Source organism: Giraffa tippelskirchi, chromosome 13, assembly GCF_054371585.1.
Source record: "Giraffa tippelskirchi isolate mGirTip1 chromosome 13, T2T-mGirTip1v1.2.pri, whole genome shotgun sequence".
Classification (NCBI taxonomy): Eukaryota; Metazoa; Chordata; class Mammalia; order Artiodactyla; family Giraffidae; genus Giraffa; species Giraffa tippelskirchi.
Window position 1 is genome coordinate 122,899,512 of NC_137287.1, and position 15,206 is coordinate 122,914,717.

The 15,206-nt window shown below is 46.3% G+C and overlaps 1 protein-coding gene across 6 annotated transcripts in view; it reads left to right on the forward strand.

Moving 5' to 3' along the window:
• Positions 1 to 15,206, forward strand: part of DOK5 (docking protein 5) — a 240,099-nt gene that overhangs the window by 110,111 nt on the left and 114,782 nt on the right. For all 6 annotated transcript variants that reach the window (XM_081557308.1, XM_081557309.1, XM_081557313.1 and 3 more), the window contains exon 6: positions 2,641 to 2,776. In XM_081557308.1, the coding sequence (XP_081413434.1) occupies positions 2,641 to 2,776 (136 nt within the window). The remainder of the gene's footprint in view (positions 1 to 2,640; positions 2,777 to 15,206) is intronic.

Genomic DNA, 15,206 nt, shown 5'->3' on the forward strand with positions numbered 1-15,206 from the left:
TAAACCCCGATGGGATTTAAGGTTGTAACTCCTGTTACTTTCTGTAAGTGGTAAGTGTGTACATGTATGCATATGTGTGTATGTGTGTGTGTGTATGTAAGTGTTTGTATGTGTGTGAGTGTGTGTGTGTCTTTCAGAACCTTAGGTGAAAACAAGGAAAGTCTGTGTACTTTCAGGAATACTTGATGCTGTTTGATTTCGTTTGTTTCTGATCACAATAATCATTAAACCAAATGTCACTAAAGGAAGGTTGTGGATTCATGATGTTAACCAAAAGCAAACATTGGATAAAAGACTGATTTTTTTCAGAGTTCTCGCCAATTAGTGAGTCATAATATGAATTAAGCTCTTCACCACTAGTATTAAAAGCAGAAGATAAAACATCAGCATTTTATAAGTTGATAGATAATAGATAGCTAGATGACGCCTAGATGATAGATTAAATAGATCAATAGGTGTATTTGGCCATAACCTAGACTCTATGACTGTGGATTGCAGTTACAAAAACCTTAAAGTCCCCAGATCATCGAGTTTTAGAAAGACAGTTGCAGGTTTGCTATTATATGAATCAATCATACTGTAAGTATTTCCCAGTTAACAGGAACCTTCATACTTTCTGAAATCAAGGTTGACATCTAAGTAAGTAAATAAATGATGACTTCTGCCCTAAAAGAAACAGGAGGCCACTTCTTTCTCTTAAATAATTGATTGAGGTTACCCTCCTCCTAACAAGTTATATCTCCATGTTTGATGTAAAAAAAGAAGTGTGAAAAAAATAAAAACCTTGCAGAACTAAGTGCCAAGTAACAGAGTCAAATTTCTATGGCGGGTCAAATAAAGAGTGGATAGCAGTGAGGAGGGAAGTATTTTAGGAAGTCTTCAAGAACAAAACAGGACTTGAGTAAAAATGCTTTGAATTTTAGATTTTAATTCTTTGAGTTAAAATGACAATTAAAATCACACAATCAACCTCACAAGCTAGTTTTTATGTTAGTTTGTTGCAAGAGCCTTCTAGTTTTTCTCTTTCTTCTTAAAAGGTCCATACTAGCAAAATTCAAGCCAGCAGGTTTTGACCAATTAGCATACTCTATGCTATACATGCTGAAGACTGCCATGTGGCTGGGATATTGAGCCAACTGTAGATAATTAGATAAGGATAAATTTTCCTTTCTTTGCTGCACTAATTGCATAGACTGTAATAGATAAAATCACTAACAGTAGTTTGGGTTGAAAATTGGTTTGGTTTCCATGCTGTGTTAAAAAATTCTTCTGATGTGAGTCTCTAGATGTGAGCAAAACTCAGGCAGTCAGGCCAATGTTCAGTTTTCAGTAAGAGTTTCAGAGGTGGAAGGAGAGGGATTGTGTCTTAGAATAACTAAGTAATTATTAATAATTGTAAATAATGTAATAATTGAATAGTGTTCTTTAAAACAAACAAAAACAACTTCTTGGTTTACTGTTGATATATGTATGTAATTAAAATCAGAACTGTAAAAAAAAATCCTTTTGAAAATTATCCAAGTCTTCAAAAATACTTAGAAATAATATTTAGAATAATTTAGAATAATTAGGTACATTCATTAATTACGTATACCCACACCACTGTGTATATATATGTATTTTATGTGTGTGTGTGTGTGTGTGTGTGTATACACACACATACTCTTGCAATGCAGCAGACACGGGAGACATGGGTCCCCCCCCGGGTCGGGAAGATGCCTGGTAAAGGAAGGTGGCAGCCCACCCTGGTATTCTTGCCTGGGAGATCCCATGGACAGAGGAGCCTGGCGAGATACAGTCCAAAGGGTTCCAAAGAGGCGGACACAACTGAGTGACTAAGCACACGTAGAAAACACAAACACACAAACACACACAGCAGCTAAAACACACTGGTGTCTGGTCTAAGTGTATGTACCATTCTTCCTTAGCAATACAATTCATTTCTGTTTTTTAACAGCCTGAGGTGGAGATGATTCCCCTCTTAATCTCTAACGTTAATGACGAAACCCACATGTCTTTCCTTGAGTTCCCTCTTTCTCTTACATTCCACACATTAATTCAAGTTCTGTCTATTTAAAATACTCTTAGCTATGTTTGGCTTATCACATGGAGTAAAAATCTGGAGTAAAATTTGATCGATGATTTTGGAAAGCAGAGGTGATTTCAGAAATAAAATCATTCTTCAAGCCATTGTCTGTAAGGAGGATCAGGTCAGAATCTGAGAGTCATAGAAGCCTTTCTCACCTCTGAGCTGAAAGGCCCCATTTCTGGTGAGTTTCTGAGTTGTGAACTGGGATAGGAAGGCCCTTGCCCTGGTGTCCTCTTTGACAGTTTTGGGAAGTAGAGGGGTTGTACTGAAAGCCCAGAAATGATTTGTTCATTAACCTTCAACAAAACCTTCAGGACAAAAAACGCCGGGCACCACCACGTTGGCTCCAAGTGATTGGCTCCCTGCCCACGTGTCTGTATTAATAACACTTTGTCGCACACTTTGATTCCAGTTAACTCTGCTCAGCACTTGTGAACAGGAAGCCTGATCTCATACAAAATAAGTGAAGCTGGTCTTTGGCTGTTCCAGGCTCTGGGTGTACTGAGCTTGGAGAAGCTGGTTTCAGAAGCTCTCTGTCTTTGTTTCCGCAGGATGTGTGAGACTGGCGAAGGGCTGTTTATCTTTCAAACACGCGATGGGGAGGCCATCTACCAGAAGGTCCACTCGGCTGCCCTGGCCATAGCGGAGCAGCATGAGCGCCTGCTGCAGAGCGTGAAGAGCTCCATGGTACGTCTGGGGTCCTTGCTTACGAGCCCAGTGTGCACTGCGGTAGAATGGTCTTGGAATCTCTGTGCTGAAAATATGGTCAGTAGTTTTGGGGGGCAGATGATTTCCGCCTGTACTCAGCAATGTGTTACTCGGATTGCGTGTGTCCTTGGAAAGCTCCAGAAAGTCACTTGGGAGCACAAGCAGCATACGCTTGAGCACTGGATGCCGCCCTTGCAACGTGTGTGTTTAATCATGTGCATTCCTGCAGCAGAAGGCTGTCGACTAAGCGAGTTATAAAAAGCAAGTGTGTTTCGTTCTCACTGGGAGACTGAGAAGTCTGAGATCAGGGTGCTGGCGGATTCTGGGGGACACTTCCTGGTTTGTAACTGGCTGTCTTTTTACTGTGTCTCAAATGGCAGAAGGGGTGAAGGATCTCTCTGGGTTCTCTCTTGTAAGAGCGCTAATACCGTTCATGGGGGCTCTGCCCTCAGGACCCGGCCCCTGCCATATGCCTGACTGTCTAATAACATCACTTGGGGCTAAGGTTTGAACATATCAATTTGGGGCTGGGGACACAGTATTCAGTCCATTGCAGTCTGTATATATATACATTAAAATCTATTTGGCTTATGTATGGACATCTATAGACACAACTCCATAGCTTATCTACCTCTGAAAGTGAAAGTCGCTCAGTCATGTCCGACTGTTTGCGACCCCAAGGATATACAGTCCATGGAATTCTCCAGGCCAGAATACTGGAGTGGGTAACCTTTCGCTTCTCCAGGGGATCTTCCCAACCCAGGGATTGAACCCAGGTCTCCTGCATTGCAGGTGGATTCTTTACCAACTGAGCTACCAGAGAAGCCCATATATACTTATAAGTGTAATAGAAGTTGTAATTTCAGATGTCAGCCATGGTCAGAGAGAAAATTTAAGTGAGAGAAGAGAGCTTAGAGGAAACGGGGGTGAAATAGCAAAAACTGACGACCAGGCAACTGCTGGCCCGAGATCATGGTTTCTGTGTAGGAGAGTCTTGATTTTTTTTCCAGATAAATCAAGTATCTTCCAGTTTATAAGTGTTGGAAGTTAATTCCAGCTAAAACCAACAACAAAAATCAGTAATACTTTGTAGGACAAAGAAAACCTATTTGTAAGACTTCATTCTGCCCATAGCCATGTGTCTGCTGTCTCTGGGGGATAAACCTTCATAGTCGTCCGTGTGCAAAGACACCCAGGGACTGTGCCTTGTATGCAGAATTGTGATTCCTGAGTTTCTTCTTTAGGAACAGTAAATTTACAAAATCTGAAATGAATGTGCACCAATTAAATAATGCAACCCATGAACTGTGACTGCAAACACATGCATAGAGAGTCACATCGGGGAAAGAAATCTGCAGAACCAAAAGGAACTGGGTTGGCATGGGGAGGTTAGGGCAGTTTGAAAAGTCTGTGATTTAACTGTGTGGGGTGGTTGGATTTAAAGAGGGGAAAAGCATGCCAGTAATATGATCTGTCCCAACGCAGCCAGGGATTATTCCCAAATGACATATATGTGCCATGATGTGGGATTTTAGAGCAAGGATCAGCCAATCTTTAATACAGGGTGAGATAGTAATATTTCAGGCTTTCTCGATGAAGATGGTCTCTGCTGCAGCTCTTGAGCTCTGCCGTTGCAGAGCAAGTGTGAGCATAGGTCATATGGATTCAAATGGACATGGCTGTGTTCCAAAGGAAACTTTATTAATGGACAGTGAAATTCAAATTTCACTTGATTTTCCCATATCATGAAATATTCTTCTGATTTCCCCCTCAACCAAGTAGAAATGTTCCTTCTGAACTAACAGAGTCTTGGCATCCATTTTCCCATATTCTTCCCAATTCTGGATATTGCAGTAGAGGTGGATACATGCACGGATGGATGGATAGAAAGAAAAAGGAAGAAGGAAGAAAATAAAGAGAGAGAAAGAAGGAAGAATTCAAGTCATTTTGAACTTACAGGGCAATGTGTCACTGCATTAAAACTGTGAGCTTCTCAAGATGCCTTTAAATGTCTGAAGAAGGTTTTTTTTAAGATCACCTTTTTGTAAAGCCATCAATTAGCATAAATTTGTCTGTACTTGAAAGGGAAGTTCTGCTCAAACATGTGTTTCCATTTATAACCTCCTCATTACTTCCACTAAAAATTAATCAGGAATATGAGTAATTCGTTCAGATCATCCCTTTGCAAATTTAACTGTAATGTAATGTTGTTTGCTCTTAATCTGCTGTATGCTTAACAAGCTCTATGAAATGAATGAGATTTTAAAAGTAAAAACATCCTGTTTTAAATGGAAATGAGTAAACTTCAAAATGGGATCTGAATCTCAAGGGAGTTAAAACTGGGGATTGCAGAATGCTTAAAAATCAACATCCTTGAATCGATCTCTGACTAGGGGAGAAAAGAGATATTGTGCTAAAATGAAACAAATTGAGATGATACTATAACACTTAAGTTATAGTCTTGCATTTCCTGGTCACTGGGAGAGGGTCCACAGATTGGGTATACTTTGACTAGGAATTGCCATTATGCCACTACACTACTGGCTGGCATCTCTGAGATAGTCAAGGTCATAAATGGAGAAAGGTGGTGAAGGACTGTCTCATTAGGCAGCCCTAAACCTAAACCTAAATTACAGTTTGGTGCCCCGGTTGTAAAACTCCCAAGACAGAATGCTTCACCCATGACAGTTTGAAATTGCAGCCTTGTGTGAATGGTTTGAATCAGACTTATGACTCTGAATTCCAGAAGTCATAAAGAAGAGACATGTGAGTCAGATAATAATAATTATTTTTATTTTATTATCATTATTGTTACTACTGTGATAGGCTGAATGATGGCTCCCTGAGGATCTTCCCCATCTTAATCCCTGGAGCCTTTGAGCATTATCTTCTATGGCAAAAGGGGCTTTGCAGTTGTGATTCAGTTAAAGCTCTTGAGATGGGGAGATTGTGCAGGATTATTCCCGTGGGCCTGGTGTCATCACAAGGTCGTCATAAGCAGGAAACAAGAGGAGGTGGAGTCGGACAGAAGTGATGTGGCCGTGAAAGCTGAGGCACAGAGAGATGTTTGAAGAGTCTGCTCTGATGGTTATGAAGACAGAAGGAGCTGGGACCCAAAGGTTATCGGTGGCCTCTGGAAATTAGAATAAGGAAGGAAACGGATACTCTCCTGGAACCTCCAAAAGTGACCAGGACAGCAGACACCATGAGTTTAGCCCAGTGAATTTTATTTCAGACTTCCAGCCTCTAGAGCCGTAAGGGGATATGTCTGTGTTGTTTTAATCCCAAGTTGTTACAATAGCCAGAGGTAACTAATACAATTACGATTGTTTTAGTTACAATTGTAATACAGTTATTAAAATTATGATAATGTATGAATTTTAAACAATTTCAGTTTTATTAGCTACAGTTACAGTCACTGTTGTTGTCCAGTGTGCCCAGCTCCTTGCGACCCCATGGGTGGCAGCACGCCAGGCTCCTCTGTCCTTCACTGTCTCCTGGAGTTTGCTCAAACTCATGTCCATTGAGTCAGTGATGCCATCCAACCATCTCAGCCTCTTTCGCTCCTTTCTTCTCTTGCCCTCCATCTTTCCCATCATCAGGGTCTTTTCCAGTGAGTCAGTTCTTCTCATCAGGTGGCCAAAGTATTGGAGCTTCAGCTTCAGCATCAGTCCTTCCGATGAATATTCCATTCAGGGTTGATTTCCTTTACAGTTGATTGGTTTAATCTCCTTGCTGTCCAAGGGACTATCAAAGGTCTTCTCCAACACCACAGTTCAAAAGTATCAATTCTTGGCATTCAGCCTTCTTTATGGTCCAACTCACACATCCGTATGTGACTACTGGAAAAACCATAGCTTTGACTCTATGGACCTTTGGTTGGCAAAATGATGGCTCTGCTTTTTAATGTGCTGTCTAGGTTGGTCATAGCTTTACTTTCAAGGAGTAAGTGTCTTTTAATTTCATGGCTGCACTCACTGTCTGCAGTGATTTTGGAGCCCAGGAATTACAATTTCAATTATTACAGTATTTTAATAATGAAAATGTGTTTGTCTCTACTCTGTAACAGACAATAATGTACGGGCTTTCCATGTACTTTCTGACCATAAAAATGACCCTTGGATCAGAGGCCCAGTGCCGCCAGCTTGGAAGTAGTAGGGCTCAGATTTGGAGCAGGTGGTGCTGGGACAACCCCTGCTTCACACTTTTTCTCAAAATCAGGCATGTTTTCTTTGCCCTTCATGAAATCTGCTCATTGCTGTTCGAAAAATTCCATGTTAATGGCTGACACTTACAAGTTAAGATGTTTCACATAAAACTCAGATTTCTGTGTCATCTTGAAAAGGGAAAAGGTCACGCAGCTCTCACACCCCACGTGGCCACCACCAGAGATGCCCCCGCTTTGGGTGCACGGGGGCTTCAGTTCTCCGAGGGCCCCGCCCTCCCCCTTGTCCCGCCGCAGGTGGCTCCCGGCGCTGTGGCCAGTTGAAGTCCTGACTGTATCACTACATGTGTCTGCTTTCTGTTGCTAGGTGACCAAGCCACAAACTCTGTACCCTAAAACAGCACACATTTATGACGTCATGGTCGCCATGGTTCAGGAGTGTTGACGTGGCTCACCTGGGCCCTCAGCTTCAGGTTCTCACAAGGCCGAGCTGCTCTAGGCCAGGGGGCCCCAACCTCCGGGATCTCATGCCAGATGGTCTGAGGTGGAGCTGATGGAATGACAATAGAAGCAAAGTCCACAATAAATAGAGTGCACTTAAATCATCGCCCCCCAATCCACGGAAAAATCGTCTTCCATGAAACCGGGCCCTGGTGCCAGAAAGGTTGGGGGCTGAGGCTGTCGTCTTCTCTCAAGGTTAGATCGGGGAGAGACCCACTTACAAGCTCACGGTGGGTGTTGGTGGGAGTTGACTCCTTGGGGTGTAGGATTCAAGAGCCTCCGTCTCCTGCTGGCTGGTGGGCGCAGGCCACCCTAGCGCCCCGAGGCTGCCCTCCGTTTCCTGCCATCTTCCGCCTTGTTTCATCAAAGCCAGCAAAGAAGACTTTCCTTCCAATGAGGGCCCCGATCCCGTGTGTCCCAGTCGCGGTCGAGACACCCATCACCCCCTCATGGGCTGTTGGTTGGAAGCAAGTCACAGTGCTTCCTGCGCTGAAGGGGGGACCCCACAAGAGTGTGCACACAGGGAGGAGGAGATTGGGGGCACCTTACCGTCTCCACAGCGGGCAGACTTCTCGAATAACATTGATTTAGTGTTTCCTACTTTATGGTGTTTTGCTAATAATACTGTTTATTTATAAAGCATCTGCTAAATGCCAGGCTCTTTAGTAACAGCAGCCATACACTTGTCAAGCTGGACACTTTACTGAGCTTTTCTCTATAATCACGATAATATCTCTGTGAAGTAGATTCAGCCACTCATTCTCATTCATTTGTTCATTCACAAATGTTTAGTGAGGATGTCATCTGCTTTTGGGCTTCCCCAGTGGCTCCATGGTAAAGAATCCACCTGCCAATGTAGGAGATTTAGGTTCGATTCCTGGGTCAGGAAGATCCCCTAGACAAGGATATGGCCACCCACTCTGGTATTATTGCCTGGAAAATCCCATGGACAGAGGAGCCTAGTGGGCTACAGTCCATGGGGTCGCAAAAAGAGTTGGACACGACTTAGCAACTACAGCAACAACAATAGTCTGCTGTGTGTGCTCTAGAATATAGTGGTAATCGACAGGTAAAGCCCATGATCCCACAGGGCTTATCATTCAAGGGAGGATTATTCATGACCCTTGACCTGGAAGGAATCTCTCCAGATGCTATAGATGAGAAAACAAGATGCTCGCAGTGGTGAGGTCACTTGCCTGCAGCTCTAGATCTCATTACTGCTGGAGCCAGGGACGCAGGATCTTTTATGTGGTTCTTTTTTAAACTTTTTATTTTATACTGGAGTGAGCCGGTTAGCAATGTTGTCATAGTGTCAGGTGCACAGCGGAGCGACTCAGCCAGACACACACGTATCCGTTCTCCCAGACCGATGAGAGGGGGCGTCTGTGTGGTTCTTAAACGTCTGCCTGCAGCCACAATGCCTTACTCTCCAGAGGGTTTTAAAGTCCTTCTGTTTCTCTTATATCCATACTGTCTTAGCATTTTCAAATTACCCTGAATATCAGAGTACCTTTCAGAAATGCGTATCAACTTAGAGTATGTCTTTAAAAATTGCTGTTACAACAAGCCTGGTTTCTTTTGGTATTTTTGGCACCAGATAGCCGTCATATTTCTCGTAACTCTCCCCTCTCTGTTTGTAAATCCAATGAGCTCTGAGTCACTCTAAAGCTGGCCTGCAGGAGGGGGGTGGGCCTGGGGTGTTCGGGGAGGACTGACCGGCGATGAGACGGGCGGCCGGAGCTGTTTGCTCGAGAGCCGGCAGCTGCCTCGCTGCCTCGGTGACAGGGAGACTCTGCGGGGACACTTCGGGACTTCCCTGCGTGGCCGGCTATTTTTGTCACCTTGGAGATCAGTGTCTGTGAGAGTCTAATTTTGGAGCAAGGAGTGGCAGTGTGTGGGAGGTCCCACATTCCTCGACCCGGCCCGTCATTTTTAGAATTTCCTTCGAGGTGAGAGGGACGCGGTGGAGAGCGGTGGCAATGTGGCGGCTCCCGGGGTGGCTGTAGGTTTGGGCTCCCCTGGGGGTGACGCTGCCCCTTCCTCTGCAGCCCTGACCGTGCCCCCAGGCTGTGAGTTCGGATTGAACTGTTTCTATGTTCCCTCTTTTTCCGTTTGGTTGTATAACTGACAGATTTATTTCCACATTTGGTTTTCCAAATAAAATTTGATAATGAATTTGTAGAATTCAAGTGGAACTCTTTTACAGTTCTGCAAACCAAAGTAATTTATATTCAGCCTCATTTAAAAAATTTTAGTCAACACATTAAAAAAAAATACAGAAGACATCAAAGAAAGCGTAGAATCAATTTCACTACTTCTCAGACTGAAAAGACTGAGATTTTTATGCTGGGATTTTTCTGTGTATGAATAACCTTTTCACAACTTTGTCCCCATCCCTCTATCCACAAAAAATCAGTTTTTACCTCTTTTTGTGTTTATAAACTCTGGTTAATTGGGTTAACTTACATATTCTTTTTTTTTTTCTTTTAGCATACTACTTAAAGTGGTTATCAACTTTTTTCCACTCCTAAAATAAATCCTTTTTATATCCTGGTAATATTAATTATAGCTCAAAAATATTTTGTCAAACACCTATCTATTGCTTGCAAAGTAGATCTTATAGAGGACATAAATTGTGAAAAAATCTTTTACATCTTTAAAGAAGCTTGAATTTAGATAAGTTATGAATTTAAACCCTTCAAAACATGCAGCAGTATAATCCTGTGATTCAGTTTGCTATAGTCCCTTTAGAGGGCAAATTGTCCCTCTGATCAGGATTAAACTGATCAGAATTGAATTCAGGGACTCCCCTGGTGGTCCAGTGGTTAAGACTCCATGCTTCCACTGAACGGGTCACAGGGTCAGTCACTGGTCATGGATGTTCCACATGCCATGAGGTGCAGCCAGAAAAATAAAAAATTCAGGCATCTCTTTACTCAGCAATAGTACTTCCAGGAATTTACTCTTAAAATGCACCAGCAGAAGCAAAGATAATGTGGACACACCGGGAGGGAGTCACACCTGTTTTCTTACATGCCTCTGTTGACCAGCACTTGCTGAGCCCTGCTGTCCGTGAGGTGCTGGGGAAGTGGTCAGAGGAGGTGGGGTTCCCCTTCTTGGGAGCTGGTGTGTGAGTAACAGAAACACCACCCCAAAGGCTACCTAGATGCGCTGTGGAGCACGATGTAAACCGGAGCTAAGGGAGGCCGCTAAGCAGCCACAGTTGGCGATCTCATGCGTGTGGAGCACACGGATGAGCAAAGGCAGGACAGCAGGCAGAGTGGACACACTCCCTCTCACCCTCACCCTCTCACGTGCTTTGCAAGCCCTGAGAGTGAACTTGTGGCGGGAGGCTGACGAAGCGGGCTGTGTCGGTTACCTTTGGCAGGACTGTGACTGGGGCCTGTGAGGGCGTCCATGCCAGCGTTTCACTGTGTGTTTTCCTCTAACGTTAATTTTTTAAACTGCCCACATAATTTATCAAGGGCTCACTGACTCTGGCCCTGCTGGCTCTGTCGCCGCACGGGCTTTGTCTCTGTTTGCAGCAAGTGGGGGGCTCTGAGTGGGGTGTGGGGGCTTCTCCTTGCAGAGCGTGGTCTCTAGGACACGTGGCTCCAGTAGTTGCAACTCCCAGGTTCTAGGCACAAGCTCAATAGCTGTGAGACCCAGGCTTAGTTGCTCCTCGGCTCGGGGGATCCTCCTGGACCAGGGATCGAACCCATGTCTCCTGTATTGGCAGGAGGGCGCTTGATCACCGAGCCACCAAGATATCACCCATAACTGTTTTATAGAAACAGTAGTTGAGCTTCTGGCCTGTGGCAAACTGAGCTGACAACACTGCTGAGAAAGAGGAAGGGCTTTCCCACTTACTGCGTAGCAGTGCATGGTAAGAAAGAACAGGTTTTGAAAGCTTGGTAGGGACGTTTTCAGGCGCTAGAAATGTGGTCTCCATCAAGGGATAAGATGATCTTTGTGGGGAAGTTTGTGCCTGAGCTGAGTTTTCGGATGAACCAGAGGTGGCTGTGAGCCACTGCTGCTGGTGAGAATGGTGATTCTGATGTTCACTAACTTACTCTGTGCCGGGAACTCTGCTGAGCACTAGACATGTATTAACATGTTATCTTGACTCTTTAGCTTGGCTCCGCTGACGGTGGATACTGTCATCCCATTTTTATAGCTAAGGAGCTTGAAGCATGGACACAGAGATTGAAATGATGATGCCAAGATTTAAACCCAGGTGTTGCTAGCTCCAGTATCTACAGGTTAGCTACTGGGCCCTTCTTAGCAAAAACTAAATTTTTTTTCTCTGAATTCATTTCTTTAAAGATAGAATGCAGCTGTTTGAAATCATGGAACACAGTATCAACATGGAATAAAGTTGTGGAATTGAATTGGTATATTTCATTTATATTAATAAATATATTCAAAGGAGCAAATGTAGCTTTTAAGATTTATTAAGTTACTAATGGCATGAGTAACTAAGAGTTTCTAAGTTAAGAGTGATACTGCTTGATTTTCAAGTTAAAAGATAATATTTCAATTAGATGGCAGCAAATGCAAAAGCACCTTTTGAACTATATAGTGTATGGAAGGTGCCAGGTACTGCTGGCTCAGTGGTAAAGAATCTGCCTGCCCATGTAGGAGATGCAAGTTTGATCCTTGAGTTGGGAAGAGCCCCTGGAGAAGGAAATGGCCACACACTCCAGTACTCCTGTCTGGGAAATCCCATGGACAGAGGAGCTTGGTGGGCTACAGTCCACGGGGTCACAAGAGTCAGACACGACTGAGTGAGCAAACAACAGCACTATGTAAGGTATTGGCACAGACGGCATTTTTAAAAGACTAAATCGGTTCCCTATGTTTAAAGTGGAAGGTCTCACATAAAACACATAGTTCTGTCTTCTGAGAAAACTGAATATCTGCTAATACTGTACCTGCCTGAGTCAAAATTGGATAGCAACTCTCCTTTTGAGATGCTGACTGCTCTTCCATTTTTTTTTTAAATTTTATTGATTTATTTTATTTCTGGCTGTGCTGGGTCTTCATTGCTGTGTGGGCTTTTCTCTTGCTGTGGCAAGCTGGGGCTGTCCTTTGCGGCGCTTGTTCTGACTGTGTTGGCTTCTCTTGCTGCGGAGCACGGGCTCCAGGCGTGTGTAATCGCGGCACGGGCTCCAGGCGTGCGGGCTTCGGTGATCGTGGCACAGGCTCCAGGCGGGCGGGCTTCAGTAATCGTGGCACGGGCTCCAGGCGGGCAGGCTTCGGTGATCGCGGCACGGGCTCCAGGCGGGCGGGCTTCAGTGATCGTGGCACGGGCTCCAGGCGGGCAGGCTTCAGTGATCGCGGCACGGGCTCCAGGCGTGCGGGCTTCAGTGATCGCGGCACGGGCTCCAGGCGGGCGGGCTTCAGTGATCGCGGCACGGGCTCCAGGCGTGCGGGCTTCGGTGATCGCGGCACGGGCTCCAGGCGGGCGGGCTTCGGTGATCGCGGCACGGGCTCCAGGCGGGCGGGCTTCGGTGATCGCGGCACGGGCTCCAGGCGGGCGGGCTTCGGTGATCGCGGCACGGGCTCCAGGCGGGCGGGCTTCGGTGATCGCGGCACGGGCTCCAGGCGTGCGGGCTTCGGTGATCGCGGCACAGGCTCCAGGCGGGCAGACTTCAGTGATCGCGGCACGGGCTCCAGGCGGGTGGGCTTCAGTAATTGTGGCACGGGCTCAGTGGTTACGGCACGTGGGCTGAGCACAGGCTACAGCCTGTGACACACGGGCTTCGTTGTCCCACGGCATGTGGAGTCTTCTTGGAGCAGGGATCGAACCTGTGTCTCCTTCATTGGCAGGCAGACTCTTTACCACTGAGCCACCAGGGAAGCCTGCTTTAGTTTTTTATAGGTCCTGTCATTTCTTGTTGTCTCAATAACCAGGCTCTGGGCCTCTGGAGGGGAGGGGACAAGGCCCTCTGTGTCTGCCATCATCTTGGGGCTTGGCACAGGGTTTACTGAAGTTTTGCTGAATGAACAAAAGAGGGTCAAATAGACAGTTTTATGAACACAGAGAAAAAGAAACGAAACCAGAATCCCAAATCCCATCTCCCCTCCAATGCCAAAACACGGCCCAAGCTCCAAGTGGGTTTGCTCTGAGAGGCTGTGGAAAACAGTCCCAGAGGTTATCAGTGTACAGGTGGGGAGAGAGTTTCCTTAGCAAGGAGGCATAAAAAGTTACCGAAGCAAAGGGAGGGCTCATTCTATTTTATGCGCACGGCCGAGAACTCAGATGGCGCTGAGTACACGATGCAAATCACTTTGCTTCCCCGTGAAAATAACCGTTTGAGCGCATCTGGAGCTCACCAAAATGCTGTATTTGGAAATTTGGCCCCAGACGCTGGATCCCACTGACGGTCTCTTTATCAAAGCTGCGGTGACGGTGAGGCATCGTCTCAGCGGGAGTTCCGCTCGCCAAGCAGTGTCAGGCTGCAGTTCCCCTCGGGCAGCCTTTCCCTCCTGCTCACTCTTTCTTCTCTCTCCCTCTCTTTTGTAACATTCAGGGAGTAAGCCTCTGTCCACCCTCTCTCCTTCCAGCTCAGTCCTGTTCTGTGATGTCTCAGCAGCGTTTTGGTGCTGGGATACCCTCGGTTTTGCCGCAAGGATTAGAACTAGGGAGAGGAGCTGGAGGAAGCGAAGTGGTTCCTGCCAAACCCCTGGCAGAGCTGCAGTCGCGGTTTGGTGGTCCAGGGGAGTCAGTTTCAGTAGAAAGCCCAGGATGAGCACTCGTCTTGCAGACAGTTGATTTCTGCCTGAGAGAAGCGCCCTGGGACAGTGGGGCTCCAGGGGCCGGCAGAGGCACCGAGAGCTTCTGTCCCTCAAGCCCCCGGGGCCTTCCCAGCTCCCTGCGCCTCCTCCGAACAGCTGTCGTTTCTCTAAGCTTTGGAGCTTTTGTTTCCATAATAAAATATGTTTGCAGACTTCAGTGAACAGAACATGAGCCCGTCCTTTAAGGTCTTCATGGCATCCTCAGTGCTTTCTCAAGAAATGCAGCAGGTTCCGCTCTGGACCTCTGCTCTGGAGGAGAAGGCCGGGTCCGGCGTCCCGGCCGGCACCCTCCCCAGCACTGTGTCCTTGGGCAGGTCATGTGCCCGCCTTTAGTGTGTGTCCCCCTCCTGTGAAAGAGGAGGTTGTATAAGCACACACCCTGCTGCGGGGCTTAAAGCGTGAGATTTGCCAACATGGCGGCTGCACCTGCTAAATAAATACAAGACAGCCCGAGCTGTTGGTGCCGACTGGGAGAGTAAGTGAGCTCTACCCCAACAAGCTCTTTAAACGTTTTGGGGAATGTCATCGCTTTACAATGTTGTGTTAGTTTCTGCTCTACAGCGAAGGGAATCGGCTGTATGTAGGGTGCGTCCCTGGGTCGGGAAGACCCCTGGAGGAGGGAATGGCAACCCGCCCCAGTGTTCTTGCCTGGAGGGTCCCATGGGCAGAGGAGCTGGGGGGGTTACGTCCATGTGGTCGCAAAGAACCGGCATGACCGAGGGACTAAGCGCGCGCACCCGCTCCCTCCTGAGCCGCCCCACCCCCTGGGCCATCACAGAGCCCCGGGCTGGGCTCCCCGGGCTGGGCTCCCCGGCCTGGACAGCAGCTCCCCACAGCTGTCTGTCTCACACGTGAGAGCGTTCATAGGTCAGTGCTACGCTCCCAATTCGTCCCGCCTAAAAGTTTTTAAAAAACAGCCTCTTGGGATAGAACAGAACGGCT